The following is a 26,507-nucleotide window of genomic DNA, read 5'->3' on the forward strand; positions in this document are numbered from 1 at the left end:
CATCTCATTAGAATAGTTCTGTCCATTTTCCCCAGGTGTCTCTAGTTAGTACTGTTAGTGTACTGACTTAATTACTTGGGACACCAAAAATCAATTTCTTGGCGGGAAAATTTCTGACTAGTATTGGAAGTATTTTCAAAATGTGCTTTTCTTCATGCTGCATGGACAATATTGATCATATTTAAATGGGTGAGACAAAATAACACCAATAAATATTTTTCAGCAAGGGTTTATTTTCCTTCTGGGATGTATGAGGCACGCATTTTGGACCCCCTTGGGTACTTCCAGTGAAAAATTCTACCAACACTATTATATTTGAGTGGATAAAATTTAATATCAATTAAGTTTTATAATCAATAGGAAGGCATATGAACACAGACACCCTGATTTTATTTAAAGGCCTGGTCTCAGAATACTTAAGTGAGGTGACACCAATTTGCAACTATAGTGGAGAACCACCCATGACCACGATTATTTAAAGTTTTGATTTTCATGGACTGGATCTGAAGATGCTCCACTGCCACAGTGTGTTGTCTGCCAAGAGCTGCTCGCTAACGATGCTATGAGATGTTTAAAATGTGTAAAACAAGATGTTTAAAAAAAAAAAAAAAGCACATATGTTTTAAATGTGTAAAATAATGTGTACAACAACCACTTTTTAAAAATATGAATGGAACATTAAGTATAGCAACAAAAATTGTAAGGGGGGGCGCTGTTTATTTCCTCTCTGAGGGGGTGGGGCTGGCTCTCCCACACTTTGAAAACCCCTGCCCTAGTCTATAGTATTTCCACTATATTAATCCAAACCTAACCTGGACTCGAAGCATGGACAAATAAAAGGGCAGATGAGGAGATGGTGTTGGGTGCATGTTAGCTCTCTGTAAAGAAGGCTCTTGGGAAAATTAATGTCTGGAGAATGTATAATCTTTCTTCCTCTGTCCTACCCCGAATGTTTGAGCAGTAATGTATGGATGTGAACAGGGCTGGGCAGTATGGATGTTGAGTACTTCTGGAAAATGTTAGTGATCTGAAGGCTTTTCCATATTGCCCAAATCTGACTGGAAAATGGAAGAGTGCACAGTACTGTTAAGACTAGGATATTTCTGTTTTAAGTGTTGAACTTTATGAAAGTTCATTCACTTTGCCCTGAAGGTGTGTTGCGATTTTTAGTGGTCCTTGACCTTTTGCTGTCCTTTAACCTCGTTTACACCACTGTGCTGTTTAAGTGATTATTCTGATTTATCAGGTGTTTCATTTTCTATAATAATCTGGTCACTGTGTAATGCTAGTTTAGGATAAAACTGTATATCACCAGGTTTTTGAACTCCTCTTTTTAAATGTACCTTAATTTATTACTGCTAGGCACTACTGTGACTTGGATCATAATCATAGTATTCTCTTCTAGGTCTGCTCATTTGCTTTCCCGATACCGCCCCCGTGCCCCCATCATTGCGGTGACGCGTAACGGGCAGACGGCCCGCCAGGCACACTTGTACCGTGGGATCTTCCCTGTGTTCTACAACAAACCTGCTCACGATGTCTGGGCTGAGGATGTTGACCTCCGAGTCAACTTTGCTATGGATGTTGGTAAGAGGACGCTTGAAGACTTAAATATCAAGTTTTTTCTTGGAGGCACTGAATGAATCTTTGGCGACATCAGATTCAACTCGTTCTCGGGTAAAAAGTAAACTCAAGCTCCTCAGTGACCTTCACCTCCTATGAAATTTTGTCCAAAAAAAAAGCTTTATTCAGGACCTGCTTGCGATGAATGAGGAAACGTTGCAGAAACATAGTTCCCAGTTATTCATGTGTATCCACAAGTCCAGTATTTAACTAAAAAGCAGTCTTGGATTTGGCTTTCCTGCAGCTTTCATGTTTTATGTTCAAATTGAAAATGTCAATAGCTTTTTATTCTAGCTTTGTCACTGACTTCGAGTAACAAAGCATTAGTGAGGAATCCAGGTTTGGAAAACCCACATTATTCAGCATGGCTTCACTTGACGCAAGTCAAGTTGTTAAGACCTGGTATTAATGTCTGTTTTGGGTAATCCTATCACAGATGGACAGTTGATGGATCTTCATACTTCCCACCCAAAGCTTGATCCAGCTCCTTAGATTCAGTTACCTCCTGTAAACTTTGTGTGTGGGTTGCTGTTCACGCGACGCTGTGTCTGATCGGGTCATATGAGTTCACATTTGTCTATTTAGGACAAGGACTACGTTCAGACTGCACCCTGAAACGACCCATATCCGATTTTTTTTGCCCATATGCGACCTGTATCCGATTTGTTATTGACAATCTGAACGACACAGATCCGATTTTTTTCACGTGACCCAGGCCGCTTGGATATGTGGGCCTAATTCCGATGCATATCCGTTATTTTCACATGCGACTGCAGTCTGACCGGACAGGTCGCATTCATGCGACCTACACGTCATCAACGAGACAAACGTCACTATTCTGCGTTGGCTAATCCTGCCTCTTTGGTGGAAAACAACAACATTTGTACAGTTTTCAGAATTTAAATAGACTTTTATAGAATTGATCAAGCTAATGGTGGATTTGGTAGGGACCTGGATGTTGATCTGTTAGCCTGATTAAATAAGTTTCTATAACTGATTTATAACTTGAACCATCCTGTATTACAAGATTATAAGATTGTTCTGGAAATTTCCAGTAATTTGACACCTTCGGTCTCATTACTCTGCTGCCCACATTAATCAGATTGTGTGAGTTCCGCCGCCGCCACAAACACATCGCCAGGTCTCGCCTCATCTCCATAGCAAACTGCACTGGTGTTTCTGCACCTTGAGCCAGCGCTGAGAGAAGTTGCAGAATTCAGCTGGCTATAAACAATCTAAATAAATATTTATAAAAATGTAGAAAAAGTTTATTAATATGACGAAATAAATATGTGCAAATTATTAAGCCTGAATTAAGAGTTTGGTAATACAGCGGCCGTATCCCAAATGACTGCCTACTGAAGCTCGAGTGCACTATATAGAGTTTAAAAATCCATTACTTCCTAGTAACATGTAGTGCACTTATATAGAAATTAGAGACACATTTAGGAGTCAACCCTCGTTACCAGGCTACACGTTTTCATTTCAGTTCAGAAACAAAAACACACACGAGACCTCACACTTTAACACTAACCAGATAATTAAACAAACAAAAAAATCATTAAACATGAGTGCGCTTTTTTTTTTGTTGTTTGTTTACGTATTACGTAGATGTGCTTATTACGTGTCAATTTGCGCATGCGGGACACTTTTGGGTCGTTTTCCGTTCATATTGGAGATCGCATACAAGTCTCATATAATTGGTAATGTGAACGGCCTAACAAAAAAATCGGATTTCACAACAAATCGGATATGGGTCGTTTCAGGTTGCAGTCTGAACGTAGCAAAAATATCTCTCCATTAAAGATATAGGCTGCACTGTTATTACCAAAAAAGTCTGCTGGAGTTAATTGGTGAACTAATTTTATGGTTTCAGGTTGAAATGGTGGTAGACTTCATCTGCTGGCTACAATAATTCTCAGATACAGATTAGATTTTGGAACTGATCCAAACAGTCATGATCAGACCAAGCTCAAATGTCAGGGTTTTTCCTTTTCCTCCCCCCCCCTCGTTTCTAACCTTTTTTTTTTTTTTTTTTTCCATTGTGTTATTTAGGCAAGGCTCGAGGATTCTTCAAGACCGGTGACGTCGTTATCGTGCTTACCGGGTGGCGTCCAGGCTCCGGGTACACCAACACCATGCGTGTGGTACCAGTGCAGTAGAGATCCACTCATTCCAGCAGTTCTGACCTTTCTTCTGCTCTCATCATTCAAGTACTTCTAGCAGACTGGCATTAGCGTTAGCAAGGTTTCCCAGGCTGGGCTTCACCTGTAAGAGGCCAGTTTTGATATCTTGTCCAATCCCAGTCAAGTATTCTCGCTTATTTTCTGGCACGTATCAACCCTTAGTTCTTTTTAATTCACAAACAGCAGTGTGTCATTCCTTATACAAGTCAGACGGCTGTCTGTCCGAGCGCAGTGTAGGTCAGAGCTACTGTACTTAGCATGCACTCAGTATTGTTCTAGAACATTCCCACTGACTGTAGAACCAACAGCGATGTGCTGAAACAAGAAGGGTACACAAGCAGCTCCAGCTTCTTTACTTTCAACGTGACCAAGTGCAGACGAATGTATTCAAGTGTGGTTTTTGTGTCTTCTGTTTTATTCACCGGTTTTGTTTTTTCTGCACTACACTCCCACAGCTACTGTAGGCAATGTTACAACCTGTATTATACTTGAGATGTTGGGGAAGCAGCACCTCGTAATATATATATATATTTTTTTCCTAATCTGAGTTACTGTTGTCCTGTGTTTTCAAAAAAAAAAAATGGAGGGGATTGAAATGAAGGTTAACAATTCCATCATGCTTCCTCCCGGTTTCTTCTCTCATGTACGTGTTTCAAGCTTGCAGTGACCGTGGGCATCGAGTGTCTGTGCAGATCTCGGAACCACGCGCTTCTGATTGTAACACTAGGATTTAATATGTATTGTGTGATATCAACTTCACTCTGCTGCACTGTCAGACTGGATCAACTGAATAAAAAGAAACACCTGTCATTACGTAATCGTGTACTTGATAACATTTACAGCCAAGTATTCAAATAGAGCATGTGACAATGGACTGCATGTTGCAGCTTGTAGGAGGGGGGGGGGGGGACGCACAACCTTACCATTGCATTTTTAACTGCATGTTTTGAAAATCATAGCTTTAAGTTGCATCAGGCCACCCCAGGACTTATTTGCCCAAAACAGACTAGCCTTGTTTAAAAATGCCAATTTTTATTAAAAATCACAGGCCCAAAAAAACCATACATCTTATTTTATTGATGTAAAGTTAAACTGTTGGCACACAACCAGAATGTATAAATCTTACTGGAGGTCTTGGCTGTACACCACTCCGACTTGCCTCCTGCATTCGTCCATTATCTCAGTCAGCAGAGTCGAGTCAGAGTGAGACATCCTGGGACTTTCCTTCAGTCCTTTGGGGGGAGAGACGACATGCGCACAACAAAAAAGGCCACGTTTAGGTTACTCATATAATACCATGTTTAACACACTGATTAGGGAAAGGTTTAGAGGTTGTGGCTGTCACATGCAGTATTGGGGAAGGGGTTAAATAAACTGAAACACCATTATCTGAAACCTGAGCAGTTAAGTCCCAAGCAAATGTGAAGGTGGATGTTTGAGTCTTTAGTGGAACACCTCTATCCTTTTTATTTAAATGAAATTCTGTATCTGTTTTATTTAAGACGGACTAAATTGTGACTTCAGGTATTATAGATTGATGTTTAGGAGTGCTTACTGTTATTTGTTGAGGCTCAGTTGTAGCATCCCTCCCCTTTTTTTTTTTTTTTAAAGTGTTAAATTTGTGGTGGTAGAGCAAGATTTTCCCTAAAAGCCTCGTAGTTAAGATTCATTCTCTTGCAGAACCGGTGTGAGAGCTTTTGTGCTACGAGGCTTGTGGGAAAACTCAACCTTGCCTGGCTGTAAAATAAAGAGCCAGTTAATTTGTACGGAAGCTGCGAGAGGCCCTTCATACATATATATATATATATATATATATATATAATTTTTTTTTATTTTTTTTTATTCACCTTGTTATCCCAAGATAACGACAATTAATTCAGGATGTTGAGAACACCACAACTAACTTGAGATCTTGAGAAAACGACAATTATTCCGTGATCTCAAAAACAGCTGAGATTTCTAGCAGAGCTGCGCCCCCCCTGTGGGTCAGACAACGAAGACTTGGAAATTGGCGGACATAAGGCCTCTGCATGCTCTTGCGACAAGGCTTTCGCAGATAGCTTTTCGCAGACAGTTGTAATTTATTGTTGAGCAGGGAATAATAGGCGTGCGCAATGTTATTCACCGGCACAACGCAAGGGGGCGCGAAGTCGCTAGGAGTAGTTGGTGGGTGTGCTTAGTGGAGTGTTTATCCTCCGGTTACTTATAATGACTAGAACTGGAGTTGTATAGATGTACGTACTTCCTCAATCAACCGCTCTTCATGCTGCTCCATCTTCGCTCGTGTTTTTAAAAATGCCGGTTGTGAAAACAAAACAAACCGGGAAAGTAGGGAAGCGGAAGTGCGTGTACAGCGGCTGTGGAGTGGACCAATCAGAGCCCTCTTGTCTGCGACGCTGTCTGCGAGGCTTCTGCGGTGGTCACAATTTTTGGGAGGTGCGCGCAGAGCGTCTGCGAAGGTGGGGGGGCTACGCAGACGCCATTTGCGACACTGTCTGCGAGGACTGGGTTGTCGGCATAAATTGGCCTTTAACAGGGCCGAAACTGCTTTTTACGATGCCTTGAGAGAGAGGGGGTCCAGTCTTCTGCGGAGGTGTCGCGGACTAATTTTGAAATTATCCCTTATTAAAAGACTTGATGCAATCTCTCCGTGTCAACCCCTGATCAAAATATTGCCTTATTAGGTGATCGATTATTCCAGACATTCTAATGACCAAAGTTGCGTCTATACAGAATGAGAAATAGCCCCAAAGTCATATCACAAGTCTCTTGGCGTACCTGAATGAACCATTTCTCAGCTGTTTTCTCGAGATCCTGAATTATGTCGTTATCTTGGGATAACAAGGTGAATTAAAAAAAGGATTGTATGAAGGGCCTCTCTCGGCTTCTGTAAATTTGTGTATATAGAGCCAATTGTTCTCATATACGAGAGAGAATGGATCATTGTCAATGAATTCCCATTCCAAAACATCGGTCTAGAATTTAATGACCTTGAATTCCAGACAGGAGCAAGTGTGCACACCATCTAGTGGATGGTTTATGAAAATAAGTTTGCTGTCAAGTATGTACTACGGTATATATCATGCAGCTGAATCTATACATATTAGTGACTCCATAATCTTCTAATCAGCTGGATTTTAAAACCACGCCCTGGTGACATTTCTATATTTAAAAGACGTGTTCCATTAATTCTGTCTTCACCTTTGAGGAGACACTGTCTCACTTCCTCAGCCTCGTATCTCAGACCAGTGCTGTTTTTGTAATTGAGAGGCAGGCACGGCTCAGGGACTGGGTAGTGAGCCTCTTTCCCATTTACAATCAGGGATGTAGGAGACCACATATGAGCAGGGACCTGTTTGAAAAATATGACATGTGACCTCATGCATAACAATGTGGTTTGGACCTGCATAATTAATATTGGCAAAGCCACAACAGTTTAGTGCATTCACCTGAATAGTTCCTTTCGTTCCAAAGATGGCGGCTTGGTTCGGAAGATTCACAGCTATTGTGCATGTGCACACTGCTAATCTTTCCCGAGAGAACTTCAGCATGATCACCATGCTCTCGTCAACTCCTGCAGTGCACATCAGGCAGATGGGGAAGAAAGAGAGAAATTCCCTGCTGGATTCTGCTTCTTTCGGTTTTCAAATGTTGCAAAATGTCTTTTATTAGCAAACTAATTTATCAACCACAGCCAGAGTATTCCAAATGCGTTCATGCTGATGTAGTAATATGTTCAATTTATATAGCGCCTTTCTCAAAACCCAAGGTCGCTTTACAATAATAAGCAGAGGAAAAAAAAAAGTCCACCACATAGAGGTCAGGATATCATTCCAGTGGTGTAGCGGCCACAGTCCCACCAAAAGGCGCACGAAAACAAGTCCCACATCTCCAGTGATGCCGCCAGCAACATCGGTCGAAAACACCACGCCATGGATCCACAAAGCAAGCACTGCCATGCAGACCGCTGGTGTGTCCAAACCGCCTGCACAGCTGCCGCGACGCCACCGACCAACATCGCTCGGAACATCACGCCAAGCATTAAAGTACTGCTTCCTGCGCCAGCAACCTGGAGATCTCCATCGAGACAGGAAAGAAGCGTGTCCACACAGCCTGGACAGGACGAGAGGTCAGGAAGAGGGATGCTCCTCAAGGATTAGAATCAATAAAAACCTGCTGAACTAGCATGGCTACAAGTGGAGCGTCTTGTTTAACAGAAAAAGTGGCGCTTACTTCCATCAAGAAGACGTTATTGGTCCTTGCTGCAGACACCAGCTCCTTCACCTCTCTCAGATTCATGGCTAGTGGTTTCTCACACAGAACGTTCTTCTTAGCATTGAGGAAGAGGATTCCTACTGAGTGATGATAGGGATGGATGGTGCCGACATACACCACATCTACAAATGAAGGTAAAGTCCGCTGGTATGATTTACAGCACAAGTACCCAGTGTAGCACTTTTCTCTGTATGTCAAGTGCTCATAACTTACAGCTATACAGTTGTGTTCAAAATAATAGCAGTGTGTTTTAAAAACGTGAGTAAAGCTCAAAATCCTTATAATAGTTTTTATTTCCATGCATGAGGGAACAATGCACATTATATTCTACATCGAAAAATGTATCAATATTTTAATTACTTTACAGAAAATGAAGAAAAATGAACATTGGGCTGTTCAAAAAAATAGCAGTGTCTGCATTTTTCATTACAAACTCCAAATATTTACTGTATAAACTGAAAAAATCTTAAGGATTTAGTATTCCTGTGAATCACTAAACTAATATTTAGTTGTATAACCACGGTTTCTGAGAACTTCTGGCACCTGTGAACAGGTATTCCAGCCCAGGATGATTTGACAACATTCCACAATTCCTCTGCATTTCTTGGTTTTGCCTCAGAAACAGCATTTTTGACGTCACCCCACAAGTTTTCTATCGGATTAAGGTCCGGGGATTGGGCTGGCCACTCCATAACTTTCATTTTGTTGGTCTTGAACCCTGATGCTGCTCGCTTACTGGTGTGTTTGGGGTCGTTGTCTTGTTGAAACACCCATTTCAAGGGCATTTCCTCTTCAGCATAAGGCAACATGACCTCTTCAAGTATTTTGATATATGCAAACTGATCCATGATCCCTGGTATGCGATAAATGGGCCCAACACCACAGTAAGAGAAACATCCCCATATCATGATGCTTGCACCACCATGCTTCACTGTCTTCAGAGTGTACTGTGGCTTGAATTCAGTGTTTGGGGGTCGTCTGAAAAACTGTCTGCGGCTCTTGGACCCAAAAAGAACAATTTTACTTTCATCGGTCCACAAAATGTTTTTCCATTTCTCTTTAGGCCAGTCAATGTGTTCTTTGGCAAATTGTATCCTCTTCAGCACGTCTTTTTTTTAACAGTGGAACTTTGCGGGGGCTTCTTGACGACAGATTAGCTTCACACAGGCGTCTTCTAATTGTCACAGTACTCACAGGTAACTTCAGACCGTCTTTGATCGCCCTGGAGCTGATCATTGGCGGAGTCTTTGCCATTCTGGCTATTCTTCGATCCATTCGAATGGTAGTCTTCAGTTTTCTTCCACGTCTCTCTGGCTTTGCTGTCCATTTTAAAGCACTGGAGATCATTTTAGCTGAGCAGCCCATCATTTTCTGCACTTCTTTACAGTATACGTTTTACCTCTCCAATCAACGTTTTAATCAAAGCACGCTGTTCTTCTGAACAATGTCTGGAACGACCCATGTTTCTCAGGTTTTCAGAGAGAAATGGATGTACAACATGTGCTGGCTTCATCCTTAAATTAGGGCCACCTGACTGACATCTGTTTTTTCACAGAATGAATGACCTCACTAATTAAACTCCACACTGCTATTATTTTGAGCATGTCCCTTTCACTTAATTATTCGATTACACAGACTCGGGAGCATGCATATCATGAATGTTGGGTCTGTTGGTTTTCTATGACTCTACTACACCTACTGGTAAATTATTTGCCATGTAGTAATATAATTTCCACCAAAAACAGTGATTGATCTGGTTAGTCGTGTTGGACTGCTATTATTTTGAACACAAGTGTACATACTGTCCAAAGGCTCAAATTAAAACTAAATGCTATGTAGGTCTGCTGTAATGTCTTGCATAAGTTTTCACCCCCTTTAACAAACTTTCGTAGCAAACCACTCCATCAGTGTAATGTGACCAAGATTAAAAGCTGTTATTTAGGAATGACTGCATAAGAACTAAATACAGGGCGTTTTAGAAAATGTGATATTTCACAATCTAGTAACTTTGCCAATTCTTGTTCAACTGACCTTAAATTTTAACAGAAACAGGTCAAAATTGTTTTTTTTTTTTGGTTCTTTTTAGGTATAGAAATGCCATTCACTGGAAAAGAAAAGGCGTTTTGCGTGTTGAGTACGCTCGAACAAGCCTCTGCAGCGTGCATTTGAGAGAATTCTCTAAAAATGCACTGTTTAGCAATAAAGACTGTTACCAAAGACATGCTACAGGATGTTTGGCAGGAGTTGGATTAATGACCTGACATGTGCCGTGTCTCAGGCGGCGCGCATATTGAAAGTTTGTGAAATTCTTCATGGAATCTACATACCTTTTTTTTTTTTTTTTGAATTTCCCATTCAAATTTTGAGGAATAAATCTTATACTGGTCAACATTAAGCCTGTTCAGTTTCATTTGCCTAGACTATGCAGTTTCTGGGATATTCATATCTCGTATATACTTTAAAAAAAAAAAAAAACACCCTGTATTTTTAGTTTTTCCCCCTTTTACTAACTGCAGGTGCTACATCCTCACTAAAAATATAAATTCAGTATGCCAGTTTGACAACTTGCACGTGCTCATCAGCTTGATGACTGACTACCAAGCTAATCCGTTTATGCACAAGTGCTTAAAAGGATTACCACAACTCGTCGTCTTGGAACTGGGATCCGTTAAAATTTGAAATAGATTTTAATGGATCTCTAGTTGCTTTGGGACGTTAGCTGTTCTAAGAAGACTTCACTCCATTTCACATAAGGAAACAGTTAGTCGAATCTCTTTTGTCTTAAATAGATTTTAATGATTCAGTATCCCATGCCTAATTACTTTAAGCATTTACAGCTGGATGCTGTGAATGTTGTAACTAAGCGTTATATTTTGCAGACATCTGATATTCTTACATACCTGCCAACCTTGAAAAAATTTTGAGTACAATTTTACAGTTTCATGAGTACCCCCCCACGTCAACCTCACCCCAACCCGGCGCGCATGCGCCCCCACAGACCACAACCAGCAGACCAAAAACACACTTTCAATCCAGTTTTATTGATTGACCTTGGGAACATAGTCCAGTTTTGTAAAACATTCCTATTGATAGACTTTGGGAAACTGTTATTGATGGCTCTTGGGAACTTCCTTCCGTTTTGAAAAGCACAACAAACATTAAATACATGTGCAAATGAAATGAAATTAAACCAGAGCCACTCTTTGAAAAATAACACATTAAATTAATACAGTATGTAAAAAAGGCACTTTCAACACACATGGTATACACAAATTTCCCATGCAATAGGTTTAGACTTTTGCATTTTTTAACATGTTGGAAGTACAGTTGTTCAAAATTATTCAACCCCCAATGCTGTAAAGGGTTTTAGGGAATTCAGTGTACATTTGTAATTGTGTTCATAATGACATCTTACAAGGACTTGTTAAAGAACCAAATGCAACTAAAATGACATCAATTTACTTTTGTAATAAAGTATTAAATGGCCTTTTGGTGATTTCTTCATTGACACAATTATTCAACCCCTTTAAGACTACCACTCTTAAGAACAGAGGTTCATTCAAGTGTTTTCAATCAGGTATTGAAAACACCTGTGGATGTCAACGAGCATCAATCAAGCATAATAAGCACCAATTAGGCAGATTTAAAAGGACTGTGATACTCAGCTCCTTCTAGACATTTACTGGTGTGTTGACAAACATGGTGAAGGCAAGAGAATGGTCCCAGAAGACAAGAGAAGAGGTTATTTCTCTTCACAAGAATGGCAATGGATATAAGAAGATTTCCAAAATGTTAAACATTCCAAGAAATACTATCGGAAGCATCATCTGTAAATTCAAGGCAAAGGGCACAGTGGAAACGCTACCTGGTCGTGGCAGAAAGAAGATCCTGACGGCGACTGCTGTGCGCTACCTGAAGCGCCAGGTGGATAAAAATCCCCGTGTGACTGGTGAGGAACTGAAAAAAAGATCTGTCAGATGTGGGCATTGAGGTTTCAGCACAGACAATAAGGCGCACACTGCGTAATGATGGCCTCTATGCCAGAACTCCCAGGCGCACCCCCTTGCTGACTCCAAAGAATAAGAAAAGTCGACTGCAGTATGCCAAAAGTCATGTGGACAAGCCACAAAAGTTTTGGGAAAGTGTTCTGTGGACTGATGAAACTAAATTAGAACTGTTTGGGCCCATGGACCAGCGCTATGTTTGGAGGAGAAAGAACCAGGCCTATGAAGAAAAGAACACCTTGCCTACTGTGAAGCATGGCGGGGGGTCAATTATGCTTTGGGGCTGTTTTGCTTCTAATGGTACAGGGAAGCTTCATCGTGTGCAGGGTACCATGAATTCTCTTCAGTACCAGGAAATCTTGGAAGAAAATGTGATGGAGTCCGTCACAAACCTGCGGCTTGGGAGACGTTGGACCTTTCAACAGGACAATGATCCTAAGCACACATCCAAGTCCACTAGAGCATGGTTGAAGATGAAGGGCTGGAACATTCTGGAGTGGCCATCGCAGTCACCAGACTTAAATCCGATTGAGAACCTCTGGTGGGACCTAAAGAAGGCAGTTGCAGCGCGCAAGCCTAAGAATGTGACTGAACTGGAGGCTTTTGTCCATGAAGAATGGGCTAAGATACCCGTTGGTCACTGCAAGACACTTGTGTCAAGCTATGCTTCACGCTTGAAAGATGTTATAACTGGAAAAGGATGTTGTACTAAGTACTAAGAATGAATGTCACTTGGGGGTTGAATAAAACTGATAATGATGTGAGCACAGAAAAGACATTTGTGGTCATTTTATTATAAATGTTATGTTATATTTGTCTAATTTACAAGTGCTTCTTTGATTTAATTGTAAATAAGATGACTGAAATTATCAAAATCAATGTCAAACTGGCCAAAACCCTTAATTTCAGTGGGGGTTGACTAATTGTGAACACAACTGTATATTGCATTATACAGTACACTGCAATATTTTGTGGTATGCCTTTTTCATGTGCAAACTATTGCATTTGCATTCAAAATATTGCATTTACTGCAGTAATACTGTATAAAAAAGCATTTGATACTGCAGTACCACGCAGGTTTTTTCATAAGAGGGATGACCAATTTTCAACTTCACATCATCTGCAAACATTCTAGGCTACCATTGACAGAAGTTACCGACTGCCTTTAAGATATACAACACGCTACGTTTTGTTGAGCACATCAATAAAGTGGTCCTTATCATAGTGATTCAATGAGAGCGCGAGAGGAATTGTAATCAGGTTTCGTTGGTTACCGCATCGAATATGCAACCTCGAGTGACGGCTTCAAAGTTAAATGAAGAACTAGCCTGTACTGCTGGTGTTGTAAATGAACAAAATAACGGCTAGGAAGCTCTTGAGTACACGTGAAACACAACCGTTTCTGTTACGAATATAAAAACGACGTCTCTAATCGACGTTTCAATCCCCGACTCGCTCTAGCCACCTGGCTGCACCGCTGCACTCAAGTCAGAGACGCGAAGGAGGAAGGGGAGGGGGTGAAGAGGGGCGGGGAATTGGGCAAAGCGTTCCATTCTGGCTTTGAGTTTTCTCACAGATCAGCGGTATCAACTTCAGCGAGAACTTGACTGAAATGCGAGTTCGGATGATGTGCGTACTTTTTAATGTGAAAACGTACAGTCGTACAATGAGGTAAAAATTCGTAGCGGCTACGCAAGACGCGTACAGGTTGGCAGGTATGTTCTTAAACTAGGCTGGCTCCCTGTTGTGGAGTATAGAGTGTTTCATTTATGCAAGCTGGTATTTAAGGCATTGCGTTGGTGTTTATTGGCCTCCTTATTTTAAGTTAGAACAAGACACACCAGCACGGTCTCTCCGCTCACATCTAGTATGCTGAAGCTTAAAGGAGATACACAGAACCTTTTATTTTTAAATGCATTTGAGTGGATAGTACGCTATCTCCATCCTTGACTCTTGTATGCTGTATAAATGGGAGTTTAAAAAAAAAAAACTTGATAGTTAAAATCGACTGCAAAGTTAGCATTCGAGCTGCCCTGCTGAGCCAGCCAGCTCTGAGTGCGTGACGTCACAGCGGTAACCGGTTGTAAGGCCGAGGCCTTTGACAGCTATAGACCAAAGCCAGACTTGGCAGGCGAGAGTGGTTGCAATGGCCTCTTCGTTCGGATTTATTGGAGATTCTTTGGATTGCTCAGATAGTAATACATCTGTGATCGTCCTGAAATTGGAGTATGTGTACATGCTACTGCCATACATGCAAAACCATATCAGTTCGAACCAGGGCTTTGAACCGGTTCAAGGAACGAAAACCGGGAACTTTTTCTATTTCACATGGAACAGAAACGAAACCAGAAACTTTATTATTTTTTATGTTCCGGAACAGAAACGCTTATTAAAAATAATGGTAACCGGTTAATACCGGTTTTTATTTCGTTCCTCAAAGTTTCCGTAGCCTACAAATAAAAAAGCCATTCTCCTCCTGTGCAAGTTTCTATGACCTGCTGGGGTTCACTTCCTGTGTGACGTTCGCTGACTGAATGGAGAGAGCGGGAAGGTGGACTACTATCATGTCTCCATGTGATAATAAGAGCCTGAACATTGCAACCTCCCTATTGGCTGTTTGTAAAAATGTATCAGTTGTTGCCCTTCCCACGGGAATCATCGCGGACTCGAGAGACGAGACCTGACGAGTTAGTTCGTTGGTAGCAGAACAAAATGTCTGGACACAAATCGGGTTTTCAGAAAAGGAAAGAAAATAAACGGAGGGTCGAAAATACAAAAAAGGAGGCAGAAAATGCAAAACGAGTTTTAAGGTAGGACAAATGGTTAGTTTTCTGAGGCAGCCCGCCGTGGCTGCCTGCAGGCTGATTTATTATAGCCCATTTAGTTAAAATAGTTGATATAAAATGTTTATAGTTATGTGATGGTTGTCCTGATTTAGACTGGTGTTTTGTTTTTTTTTTGGGGGGGGGGGGGGGGGGGGTTGCGCGATGTTGCACCCGGGTCCAGATTAGGGCAGAACCGGCCCTGGCTACATTTCAGGTGTAGTTTGTTTTATGAATGTATGTACTTGCATAGATGTGTACTTGGTCTTCCAATATGGCGCCTAACAAAATCTCGCGGTGCGGTGACGTCATGCGGTAGCCCTCTATAGGGCCTGACTAGCCTTTGGTAACACACTAAACGAATTATCTTTCATTTTTGGCACTTTTTCTGTTTGTGTAGATGGGAAGACATACTGAGAATCCAAATCGCCAACATTTGAAATAATTGTTTTGAATTATTTATTGTCTTATTTAATGAAGGTTGTAATAGAATTAGCCTACATTTGGCTTAAGCTGGATGAGACAGAGACATAATTTTATAGCCATTTGTTAAACAGCTGACAAGGAACGTAATTAACCGTTCCGGGAACTAAATTTTTTTTGTTCTAACCGGTTCGGGAACGTCTATTTAATGGTGGAACCCAAAACCGGAAACGTTAAAATTCCGTTTCTGTTCGGAGCGAATAGGAAAAAAAATTCCGGTTCAAAGCCCTGGTTCGAACCATCGGAAAGTGAATCCGATAGCAACACATCGGCCACGGAGGCTCCTACCTTACGAAATAAAGCCAGAGAACAAAGCCGTCTAGAGAACTGGATGGAATTGAACTGAGTCTCATGTGACTCTCATTAAAACAGGATAGGTGTTATAACTTATGCAACATACAGAATCAGAGTTACTTTATTAATCCCCGGAGGGAAATTCAAAATTGCAGCCAAGCTCCTGAATCAAGGAAGAAGTAAATATGTCTAAAAATAGAAGATAAAATAGTCCTTAAAAAAATAAATAAATACATTTAAACAAGTTCAATAACTTAAGCAAAATGAAGTGATTTTATATACAGTGACTCCTATATACATACAGTATATTGCACCTGAGTTAAGGATACATGGTAAGAAGTGTACCACAGTTATACAGTGGCATTGTATAGCTTGACAGCAACAGGTAGGAATGATTTCTTGTGTCTCTCAGGCCAAGTTTACATTAGACCGTATCTGTCTCGTTTTCTTCGCGGATGCACTGTCCGTTTACATTAAAACGCCTGGAAACGCCGGGAAACGGGAATCCGCCAGGGTCCACGTATTCAATCCAGATCGTGTCTGGTCCGGTGCTGTGTAAACATTGAGAATACGCGGATACGCTGTGCTGAGCTCTAGCTGGCGTCGTCATTGGACGTCACTGTGACATCCACCTTCCTGATTCGCTGGCGTTGGTCATGTGACGCGACTGCTGAAAAACGGCACGGACTTCCGCCTTGTATCACCTTTCATTAAAGAGTATAAAAGTATGAAAATACTGCCCATTGTGTAGTTATGATTGTCTTTAGGCTTGCCATCCTTCCACTTGCAAGTGGTAAGTGACGCGCATGCCCGATATGCACTAGGATCACACACACAGCAGCTCAGTCCCGAATCATTGCTCGTGCACTTCACTCGCGCGCTCTGTGAGCTGCGCAGGGCCGGAGTGCGCACCCTCCAGAGGGCACTCGCTGTTCAGGGCGGAGTGATTTGGAGCGCAGGATGCCTGCGGAGCCGAGCGTATCTGTGTATTGGCGTTGCTGTGTGCACGTGACTCGTGTATTGGCGTTGCTGTGTGCACGCTAATCGTTTTAAAAACGTTAATCTGATGATCCGCTGATACGGTCTAATGTAAACCCCACCTCAGTTGTGCAGCGTGGAAAAATCGGCCGTTTACTGAATGTGCTCCTGTGGCTGATCAGCTCCTCATGTAGAGGGTGGTAAGGACAGTCTAAGATTTTTTTTTATTTTGGACAGTGTCCTCTTCTCCAACACCACTGTCAGAGAGTCCAGTTCCATGCCTACAACATGGCCGGCCTTCCTGATGATCTTATTGAGTCTGTTAGTGTCCTTCACCTTCAAGCCGCTGCAGATGACAGAGTACAGGATGGCGCTGGCCACCACAGACTCATAGAACATCCGCAGCATCGTTCGGCAGATGTGGAAGGACCTTAGCCGTCTCAGAAAACGGAGACAGCTCTGGCCCTTTTTGTCTACAGTGTCCGTTTTTGGACCAGTCCAGTTTATTGTCCAAGTACACCCCCAGGTACTTGTATTCCTCCACCATGTCCACACTGACCTCTTGGATGTTAACAGGATTCACTGGAGCCCTGATTCTCACCATACATGTACATGCATTTTCACTGATAAAACGTAAAAGACTAATTAAATAATCAGATGAACTGAGAATCTCATTCTGAAGCAAATTAAATCTTGTACTGGTAATTTAAATACACAAGTTACATGTATTAATCTAAATTCAGGTAAACGACGAGGAGTGTTTTGTATCCAAATGAGTCGCATCTGTCTTCTTGTGGCCGGTTGTTTTGAAACCATCTGACTTTCAGTTCTTTGTTCATTCGCTTCTTCCACGACAGGACGAGATATTGCTGCTGAGGCAAGCATATCCAGCGGAGAAATCTGACGACTGGTCCACTCATTCTCCATTTTCTCCATACTGAGTACTCCGCCATTACTGCTCTGCTCACACTCCGGGAGAACTGGTGCAACTGAACTTGTTTTCCTTTTCTTGTAGTTTTCTTTTCCTTTAATTGTTGGGACTGCACCTTCTTTCAATACAGGCTTATACCCAACGCTCCTCAACAGATCAGAGGTTTCGTACGAGTCATCGGTAAAATGTGCCCATGAATTTCTCGCAAAACGTGTCCAAATCTTTGCAGCTTGAACATTCTTGGGCCATGAATGCAACATAAATCCACCTTCTGTAGTGTTGCTGCACCCGCCAGCAACACATCTACGTAGCATGGCAATAAATTAGCTCAAAATGGAGGCTCGGCGTTGCAGCCAGCTCTGTGTTTTACAGTAGTGTAGCGGAAATGGCGATGAGACTGATAGCCTTCTTACTGTGACGTCACAGAGGTCAAGGTCATTCACTCAGACCGCTACCTATATGAATCATTTTAATCGTAAAAATTATCTTAGGTTTATTGTTAACGCTTAAAACTATTCCTATGCCATTCTTGAGGTCTCAAGGCATTTATAAACAAAAAGTGAGGCCATGGTTCTGCGTATCTCCTTGAAGGTGCCGTTGGTATCAGGTACTTTTCAAGACAGTGCATCCAAGATATTTAATTCTGTTCCTAAAGACATGAGAAACCATACCAGTTTAAATGAACAATGTAACCTCAGTAAAAATTTAGTCGAGCACATAACGGATGCTCATAGTTTTGCACTGTATTTATATACTGTATTTTTTGTTGCTGTATGCCGTTAGCATCATTTAATCAGATTTCTTTTAGATTGTATACTTTTTTCTTAGAATTTTTTTTTTTATTATATTCTAAGCCTATTTAAGTGTGTAGGTTTTAGTATCAGAAGACCCAAATTTTGTTTTGGATCATGCTAATAAAATTATTTATTATGTACACTGTACATGAATATTTTTTGAGAACCAACTGAGCCATCAGGCAGACAGCGGTCTCAAAAGTAGCCGGTCACCGGCAGCAAATCGCCGGCTATGGCTTGTTATGCCGCCGGCTATTGTCAGTCGAGTCACAAAATTTTTAATATTAAATATTTCTGACAAAAAAAGCAAAAAAAGTTGTGAACGTAAATTACATCCACTATGTTATGGATGTCCATTGCCGCGTCAACTGTGTTTACATCCTCGACACAAGTGCAGCCATTACTGCCGCCTGTGTTGCCAGATTGCGCGGTTTCCCGCCCAATTTGGGCAGTTTTAAGTGCATTTTGGCGGGTTTTGAACATATTTTGGGCTGTAAAACGTCAGCAGTATCTGGCAACATATTTTTTTTACTTAATACAAGAAATTAATGGATGCCAACGTTTTTGCCAAAATGGTATTTTATTTTCCATTGTTTAGGCAGCTTCAGCATCATACTGTGAGATTCTGTTCAAATTGTTTTTTTTCTTCTATAAGCCTGAGCCATTTATTTTATTAGTTTATAATTATTGTTTAATTTAGTCTTCAGGAGAGACTGCCTGTACACAGTACTAGTATTAATAGTTTTTTTTTCTTACATGAAAGCTGAGGCATTTATATTATATTTTAAGGTAACTTCATGTTGTGCTGTGAGGTTCTCTGCACTTTAACTTTTGAACCAACAGGTGCATTTGGATAAGTAAAGCTTATTTTTCTGCATTTTTTTAGTCCTGGTAATCTTTTATGTTGGTAAAGTTGTTTATAGGACCATTTCTCAGTGTTTTTTTTAATCAATAGTTTTTCAGTAATAACTTAATATTTAACATATCACTCAATTTTAAACAACCCCCGCGCCTCCCCCAGTGTCTCCAAAATTTCTGTGGGAAACACTGGCGTGCATAACAACGCTAATCAAGCTTAAGCTAGACGACCCGCCTCAAATACCCGTCCCAGGTAAATGTTATCCCAATTTTAGATGGCCTGTTCCAAACCATCCCGCCCCATGAAAAATTCGTACTTGCATATCCATCCATCCATCCATCCATCCATCCATCTTGCACCCTGCTGTAAATTATTTGTACCCTGCTATTCTCCCAAACTTTGAAGCCCCTGGGCAGATTATTGACTGATTATTAAACTACATGTAAACTTAGCTACTGAGATTTAATGTCTTAAACAGGGTATCTGCACATTTTTCAAGTACAAATTTAAAGACTTAAGACCTTTTCAAGACCTCTAAATGGAAAAATTAAGACTGTACCATGGCAAAGAAAATGATAAATACGGCAACTTAAAACTTTTCTGCAATAGTTTTTTTTACGAACCTCAAGAAGAATGCACACAATTGGTGAACAACATGGTGCATCAATGGCAACTGTTAGACATGCAAACAGCTGAAGCAAAGTCGTGTGTTCTGGGCCTGCAGAACTACTGTAGCAGCAAGGAGAAGACTAGGGTTTACTGGAGAAAACACCATGAATCATTTCAAAAACGAAAACAAACGGCAAGTAGAACCAGCTGAACAACCTTAGCCGGCATTATTTCAATCCCCAAAGATTATCTTTGATGTGTGATTTTATGTCCGACAGCAAAATCAGTCTGAGTGTGGTACAGTATACAGCTGGCTGAGGAAGTTCGAGTATCTTCTGCATTATAGCAGGTAACAGCATAAACCTGTTTATGCAGGCATACAATCATCAGAGCGTTACATTAAACACAGAAAAACAACTGTCACCTTTCATAACCATTATCAATATTAATGTGTTGTAATAACTAAACTAATTATCAGTGCAATTATGTCAATGTTCATTATTCAAAAATTATTAATTATCTATAATCCATGAATAATTGTTTGTACTACTACTACTACTACTACTACTACTAATAATAATAATAATAAAAAATTAACTCAATTTTATAACATTTTAATAATCACTACTTATTAGCTATATTAATTAATAATGAATAGCGTAGCAATTATTATAATTCAGTATTATTACTACTTAATAAGCAGTGATTATCAAAATGTAATTTAATAATAAGTAGTAATTATCAACTAAATTATACTAATAAATAAGTCGTGATTATTAAAATGCTATAAAATTGAGTTATAAGATTAGTTAAAATTATTAAAAAAAGTAATTATTATAAGTAGTAGTGATACAAACAATTATTCATGGATTATAGATAATTTGTTTTTAATAGTGAACATTGATAACAACTGAACCGATAATAATAATAACATTAACAGGTATTACTAGTAGTATTATTGTTTACTATTATTAGTAGTAGTAGTTATTTTATATCAATGTTCACTATTAAACAAAAAAATTATAATCCATGAGTATTTGTTTGTATTCTACCAATTACTACTTTTTAATAATTATTTGTAATTTTTAATAACTTAATTTTATAACATTTAATAATCCCTAGTACTTATTAATCACATTCATAAGTAGTAATGATTAATAATCAATAATAATTACTATTACTACTAATTATTATTAGTGGTTAATATTATTCTTATTATATTAAAAACACTGTTGTAGATGATAAGTAATAAAACTAAACTTTTTGTACAAATTATTTATATTGTACTATATTTAGAATTATTGTATTTTCTGGAGTTCTTTTTAACTGAGTTTTGAAATAAAGGTTGTTTATATATTTATATTAAACTTAGTACAATAAACAATGTTAATTATGTAAAAAAAGGATACCAATCATTATTATTATTATTATTAGTAGTAGTAGTAGTAGTATTTCCTATAAGTCCCATTTTCCACCTGACTCGTGCGCATGCGCGAACCCCCCTGGTTTCACTCCGGAGCGCTTGACCTCGAACACACGCGCGCCTCGTGTCCGTGAAAAACCAGTTTCCCAGTCCGCCGTGTCCCCAGCGCTGCGTTACCGTCTTTAAACACATTTGTGCAATCCAGCGCGTTTTATCGCAAACAGTTGTTCTCCTTATTTTGGGGGTATTTGTCATCCCCCAACCACTTGTCGTTAAACAGACATCTTCCCATAATTATCAACGCTTTCTAGCGCCCACGTAAGCTACCTGCGTATCTCTCACTCTTCACAACCACCGCACCACACCGCCTCCAGTAGCCTCCTAACGTTAGTTCTTGATCTACGGCAGGGGTGTCCAAACTGATCCATAAAGGGCCGTGTGGCTGCAGGTTTTCATTCCAGCCATGCAGCAGCACCCTGATTTGGAGCAATTCCAGCGTTATGGACGTGACACTTGAACTCAAAATGGCAACAAATGACCCAGTGCATGTTTTATCGTCTCCCAGTATTTAAACAGGTGTTGCATATTTTAAGGCTGTACCATACTGGAGAAGTGATAGAACAAGAACAATTCCCATAGCACATCTAGGGCATGCCAGAAAATGCCAATAAAAGATGCGTTATGGATGTGACAGAAAAAGTATCACTTTTCTTGGGTGACTGTACATTTTTATCAAACTCTGTGAAATTGTAAACCTAATGTCGAAATGGAGAGATCCATTTGATAGAGGGGTCCAAGGTGAATATTAAAAAATCTTTGTTTAAAATATTTTGTATTTCATGCAGAGTTTCGGAAGGAAAAGTCAGCGTTATGGATGTGACGAAATTCCGTTATGGATGTGACGCGTCTGAAATAGACATGGCATATGTTTAGAAAATCAGCAATTTAACCACCATAACCCTTTGAAAAACTCTCTAAATATCAGCTAAAACTATCAAAGTTCTTAAATAATATTTAGGATGGCTATTTTTTTGCTGTTTTGTGGATTTTAGCATACATTTCTGTGGCTTGTGGCAATAATATAGAATTGTACATGATCAAAGTTGATTTTAGCTTGGGGTTTACATTATAAGAAAGAAAGACTGACAGTGACATATTAGGTTGGTTACAAATTGGTTCAACTTATTCACATCTGTAAAATACAGGCCTAGGTGAGATCTCTGGGAGTGGTTTTGATGTATTACATGCTGCTTTATTTTTGCATGGTGAGGTTGACATTTACATGGAATTGCCCTTTGGCTTATTCAATCAACTGACACACCCACCCTTTAATCAAGGGTGGGTGTGGCTGCAAGTATTTGACTATGTGAAGACAGTTCAGTTGATTGAATGAGCCAAGTCAGGTGTGCTGCTGCATGGCTGGAATGAAAACCTGCAGCCACACGGCCCTTTATGGATCAGTTTGGACACCCCTGATCTACGGAATGCACAGAACGCACAGAACCAATGCTGCCCCCAAAAGGTACACTGGTCACTTTTAAAATTACGGTTAAAAAAATACCCCAAACCGGGTGGAGACATTTCACTCGTTCGGTCCAATATTAAATTTAATACCTCCCTTTCGAAAATTCCAGTCATTCCAAACAATTTAAGATGTTTTTAGGCCTTGAAAACCGAAAGTTGTATTTAAGACTTTTTAAGGACCCGCGGGAACCCTGATAAATGTTAATCCACAATAAAGACAATATCGTATAGGTACACTATTAATATATACACTGACGACTGGAATGGAATCACTACAGAACCATGAGTTATTACTGAGGAGGACCATTCTCAGCACATCAGTGTTGTTGTTGTTGTTATTATTATTATAATAAAGACTCGTCCTGTATTTGGTTTGTGCATGTAGAAATAAATTTTACATTCAGGTGCATTATAAACTCCAGACCTATCTCGGGATCTTTGGCCAGTTCCTCATAGCCGCCGTATGCTTTAGGGATGCAGTGTTTCTTGGCGAACTCTTCTGCTCGCTTTAAGTCACGTGCTGCCACAGCAACCACCTGAAATTCATTTCCATTCAAGTCGTTAATATAGCTGGGAAACATGAACAGGTAACATGAAATGACTGACATTTTTGGGGAACCAATTTCAAAGAAAGGAAAGAAAATGTTTTGTCATCACATATGAAATAAGTATTGCATTTTAATATTTCCTAACGCAAATATTTTCTTTTTTTTTTTAAGAAACCGAATGCGAAACTTGCAAATGCAAAAGACAGATTTTATCTAAATTTAGCACCGGGGAAGAAATTTTAACATTACCTTGGGGCTTTGACTGATCATGCATGCAGACTAGGGTTCCGTCCCAAAGGAGAAATCGATTACAATATCCAACACAGAGTTTAACTGTTTGAATTTTTAGAAATTTTGAAAGGTTTATGGACTGACAGCCAATAGTCAGCTTGTCATCTTCCCACAGCCAGCAAGGGCCGTAGGGGCACCACTGATAACTTTTTTTTTTTTTTTGGAACATCATTGGTATGGGGCGGCACGGTGGTGTAGTGGTTAGCGCTGTCGCTTCATAGCGTGGCTGGCGAGGGCCTTTCTGTGCGGAGTTTGCATGTTCTCCCCGTGTCTGTATGGGTTTCCTCCGGGTGCTCCGGTTTCCCCCACAGTCCAAAGACGTGCAGGTTAGGTTAACTGGTGACTCTAAATTGACCGTAGGTGTGAATGTGAATGGTTGTCTGTGTCAGCCCTGTGATGACCTGGCGACTTGTCCAGGGTGTACCCTGCCTTTCGCCCGTAGTCAGCTGGGATAGGCTCCAGCTTGCCTGCGACCCTGTAGAACTGGATAAAGCGGCTAGAGATAATGAGATGAGATCATTGGTGTGTCTAGGGCATTTTAAACTTGGTAGAGCAATGGACAATTTAGAGTAGCCAGCTAGCCTAACCTTCATGTCTTTGGAACTGGAAGAAACCCACAAAGACGTGAGAACATGCAAACTTCACACAGAAAGGCCCCCTTCGGCCGTGAGGTTCGAACCCTCTTGCTGTGAGGCGACGGTGCTAACCATTATACCGCTGTGCCGCCCCGACAGTCAGCACGGCTCTGTTTTCTTGATTCAGGTTGCTATGGGTGATCAAATGTTAATGAGGCGGAGAAGCGATGACCTAATGGTTACAGAAGCAGCTGTGGGACCAAAAGCTTGCGGTTCGATTCCCTGGATCAGCAGGAATGGCTGATGTGCCCTTGAGTAAGGCACCTAACCCCCAATTGCTCCCCAGGCTGCTCGGGGTATGTTGTATGTCATTCTGGATAAGAGCATCTGCAAAATGCACAATAAAAATAAGAGGAAATTCTATGCAGGAAGTATGTACTTTTGTAACTGGCCTGTTCTGTTGTCTCTACCTGTTTTCTTTCTCTGGCCCTGACAGACTGGGACGGTGACAGTCCACTAAGGCCCAGTATGTCCCCAAGTCACATGGACATATTTCTAAAACAAGTATTTTCCATGGCAAGTCCCCTTTAGTAAATAAAGTGAAAAAAAAATGGCAAACTGCTGTGACATAAAAGAAATCAAACACTTTGGGGTGTGATTGGAAAATAATGCAGTCCAGGAATGCATCAGGCCCCATCACTCCAGCTTATCGTTAATTATTTAACTGTAATGCACACCCCCCAAGTGACTGAATGCATTTCATTCGCATAAAATGGAGTCTGGAGTTGGAAGCACTGTTTTAGTGCCTCCAGTCCACAGTCACTACAGTTTCAGTTTCAGAGTGAAGGGGGAAATGAGTGTGTTTATCTGCAGTACCTGGTGTTCTTCAGGAGGAAGAGTCTTCAACGCCACTGTGAAGTCGTGGCTGATTTTCCCAGCACAGCAGATTCCCCAACGGACGACCATGATCGCGACACACACACGCGAAATGGAGGCGTTTCTCTCTTTTATGGGACTAGCCATATATAAAGATGACCAGAAGAGGGCGACAAATTCGTGTTATTGCTTCTTCCTTTTTTTTCAGCGCTTCACATGAGAAATTATGGAGTGAAATTACTTTTTAACACAATATTGTGACAACAGATGTCTGAACAACTATAAGCCCGTCTAAAACCATCAAACCTGGCCAGCTAGGACCTGAAAGTGACCAAATTCTCTATAAAATCAACCAATCTGACCAATACAACCAGCTAGAACCAGCCTGAAACTGACCAAAACCCTGTAAAACCATCAAATCGGATAGCCTGACCAACTAGAACCAGCCTGAAACTGACCAAAACCCTGTAAAACCATCAAGCCTGAACATCGTGACCAGCTAGAACCAGCCTGAGCCTAACCAAAACCCTGTAAAACCATCAAGCCTGAAAAACCTGAACAGCTGGAACCAGCCTGAGCCTGACCAAAAACCTGAACGGCTGGAACCAGCCCGAAACTGACCAAAACCCTGTAAAACCATCAAATCGGAAAGCATGACCAACTAAAACCAGCCCGAAACTGACCAAAACCCTGTAAAACCATCAAGCCTGAACATCGTGACCAGGTAGAACCAGCCTGAGCCTGACCAAAACCCTGTAAAACCATCAAGCCTGAAAAACCTGAACAGCTGGAACGAGCCTGAGCCTGACCAAAAACCTGAACGGCTGGAACCAGCCCGAAACTGACCAAAACCCTATAAAACCATCAAATCGGAAAGCCTGACCAACTAGAACCAGCCCGAAACTGACCAAAACCCTGTAAAACCATCAAGCCTGAACATCGTGACCAGGTAGAACCAGCCTGAGCCTGACCAAAACCCTGTAAAACCATCAAGCCTGAAAAACCTGAACAGCTGGAACCAGCCTGAGCCTGGCCAAAAACCTGAACGGCTGGAACCAGCCCGAAACTGACCAAAACCCTGTAAAACCATCAAATCGGATAGCCTGACCAACTAGAGCCAGCCTGAGCCTGACCAAAACCCTGTAAAACCATTAAGCCTGAACATCGCGACCAGCTAGAACCAGCCTGAGCCTGACCAAAAACCTGAACGGCTGGAACCAGCCCGAAACTGACAAAAAACCCTGTAAAACCATCAAATCGGACACCCTGAACAGCTGGAACCAGCCCGAAACTGACCAAAAACCTGAACAGCTGTGTTGAGAGTGGATAAGTGTATGAATGCATGTAACTGTATTTGTCCAGGAGGGGGTGCTGTTGTGCCAAATATGGCGTGTAAGTACGTATGGCTAGTT

The 26,507-nt window shown here is 40.9% G+C and overlaps 2 protein-coding genes across 6 annotated transcripts in view; one reads left to right on the forward strand and one right to left on the reverse strand.

The window, feature by feature from the left end:
- Positions 1-4,622, forward strand: part of pkma (pyruvate kinase M1/2a) — a 44,511-nt gene extending 39,889 nt beyond the window's left edge. For all 5 annotated transcript variants that reach the window (XM_060923319.1, XM_060923318.1, XM_060923322.1 and 2 more), the window contains exons 10-11: positions 1,406-1,587; positions 3,679-4,622. In XM_060923319.1, the coding sequence (XP_060779302.1) occupies positions 1,406-1,587; positions 3,679-3,785 (289 nt within the window). In that variant the 3' untranslated portion in view covers positions 3,786-4,622. The remainder of the gene's footprint in view (positions 1-1,405; positions 1,588-3,678) is intronic.
- Positions 3,656-25,213, reverse strand: LOC132887740 (trans-1,2-dihydrobenzene-1,2-diol dehydrogenase-like). The gene is made up of 5 exons (XM_060923323.1): positions 25,096-25,213; positions 23,230-23,341; positions 7,259-7,383; positions 7,011-7,161; positions 3,656-5,041 (listed from the first exon to the last, which is right to left on the reverse strand). The coding sequence occupies exons 1-5, from the start codon at positions 25,183-25,185 to the stop codon at positions 4,932-4,934; spliced, it is 588 nt and encodes a 195-aa protein (XP_060779306.1). The 5' UTR covers positions 25,186-25,213; the 3' UTR covers positions 3,656-4,931.
- Between the last annotated feature and the right edge of the window lie 1,294 nt (positions 25,214-26,507).

This window comes from Neoarius graeffei, chromosome 6, assembly GCF_027579695.1.
Source record: "Neoarius graeffei isolate fNeoGra1 chromosome 6, fNeoGra1.pri, whole genome shotgun sequence".
Classification (NCBI taxonomy): domain Eukaryota; kingdom Metazoa; phylum Chordata; class Actinopteri; order Siluriformes; family Ariidae; genus Neoarius; species Neoarius graeffei.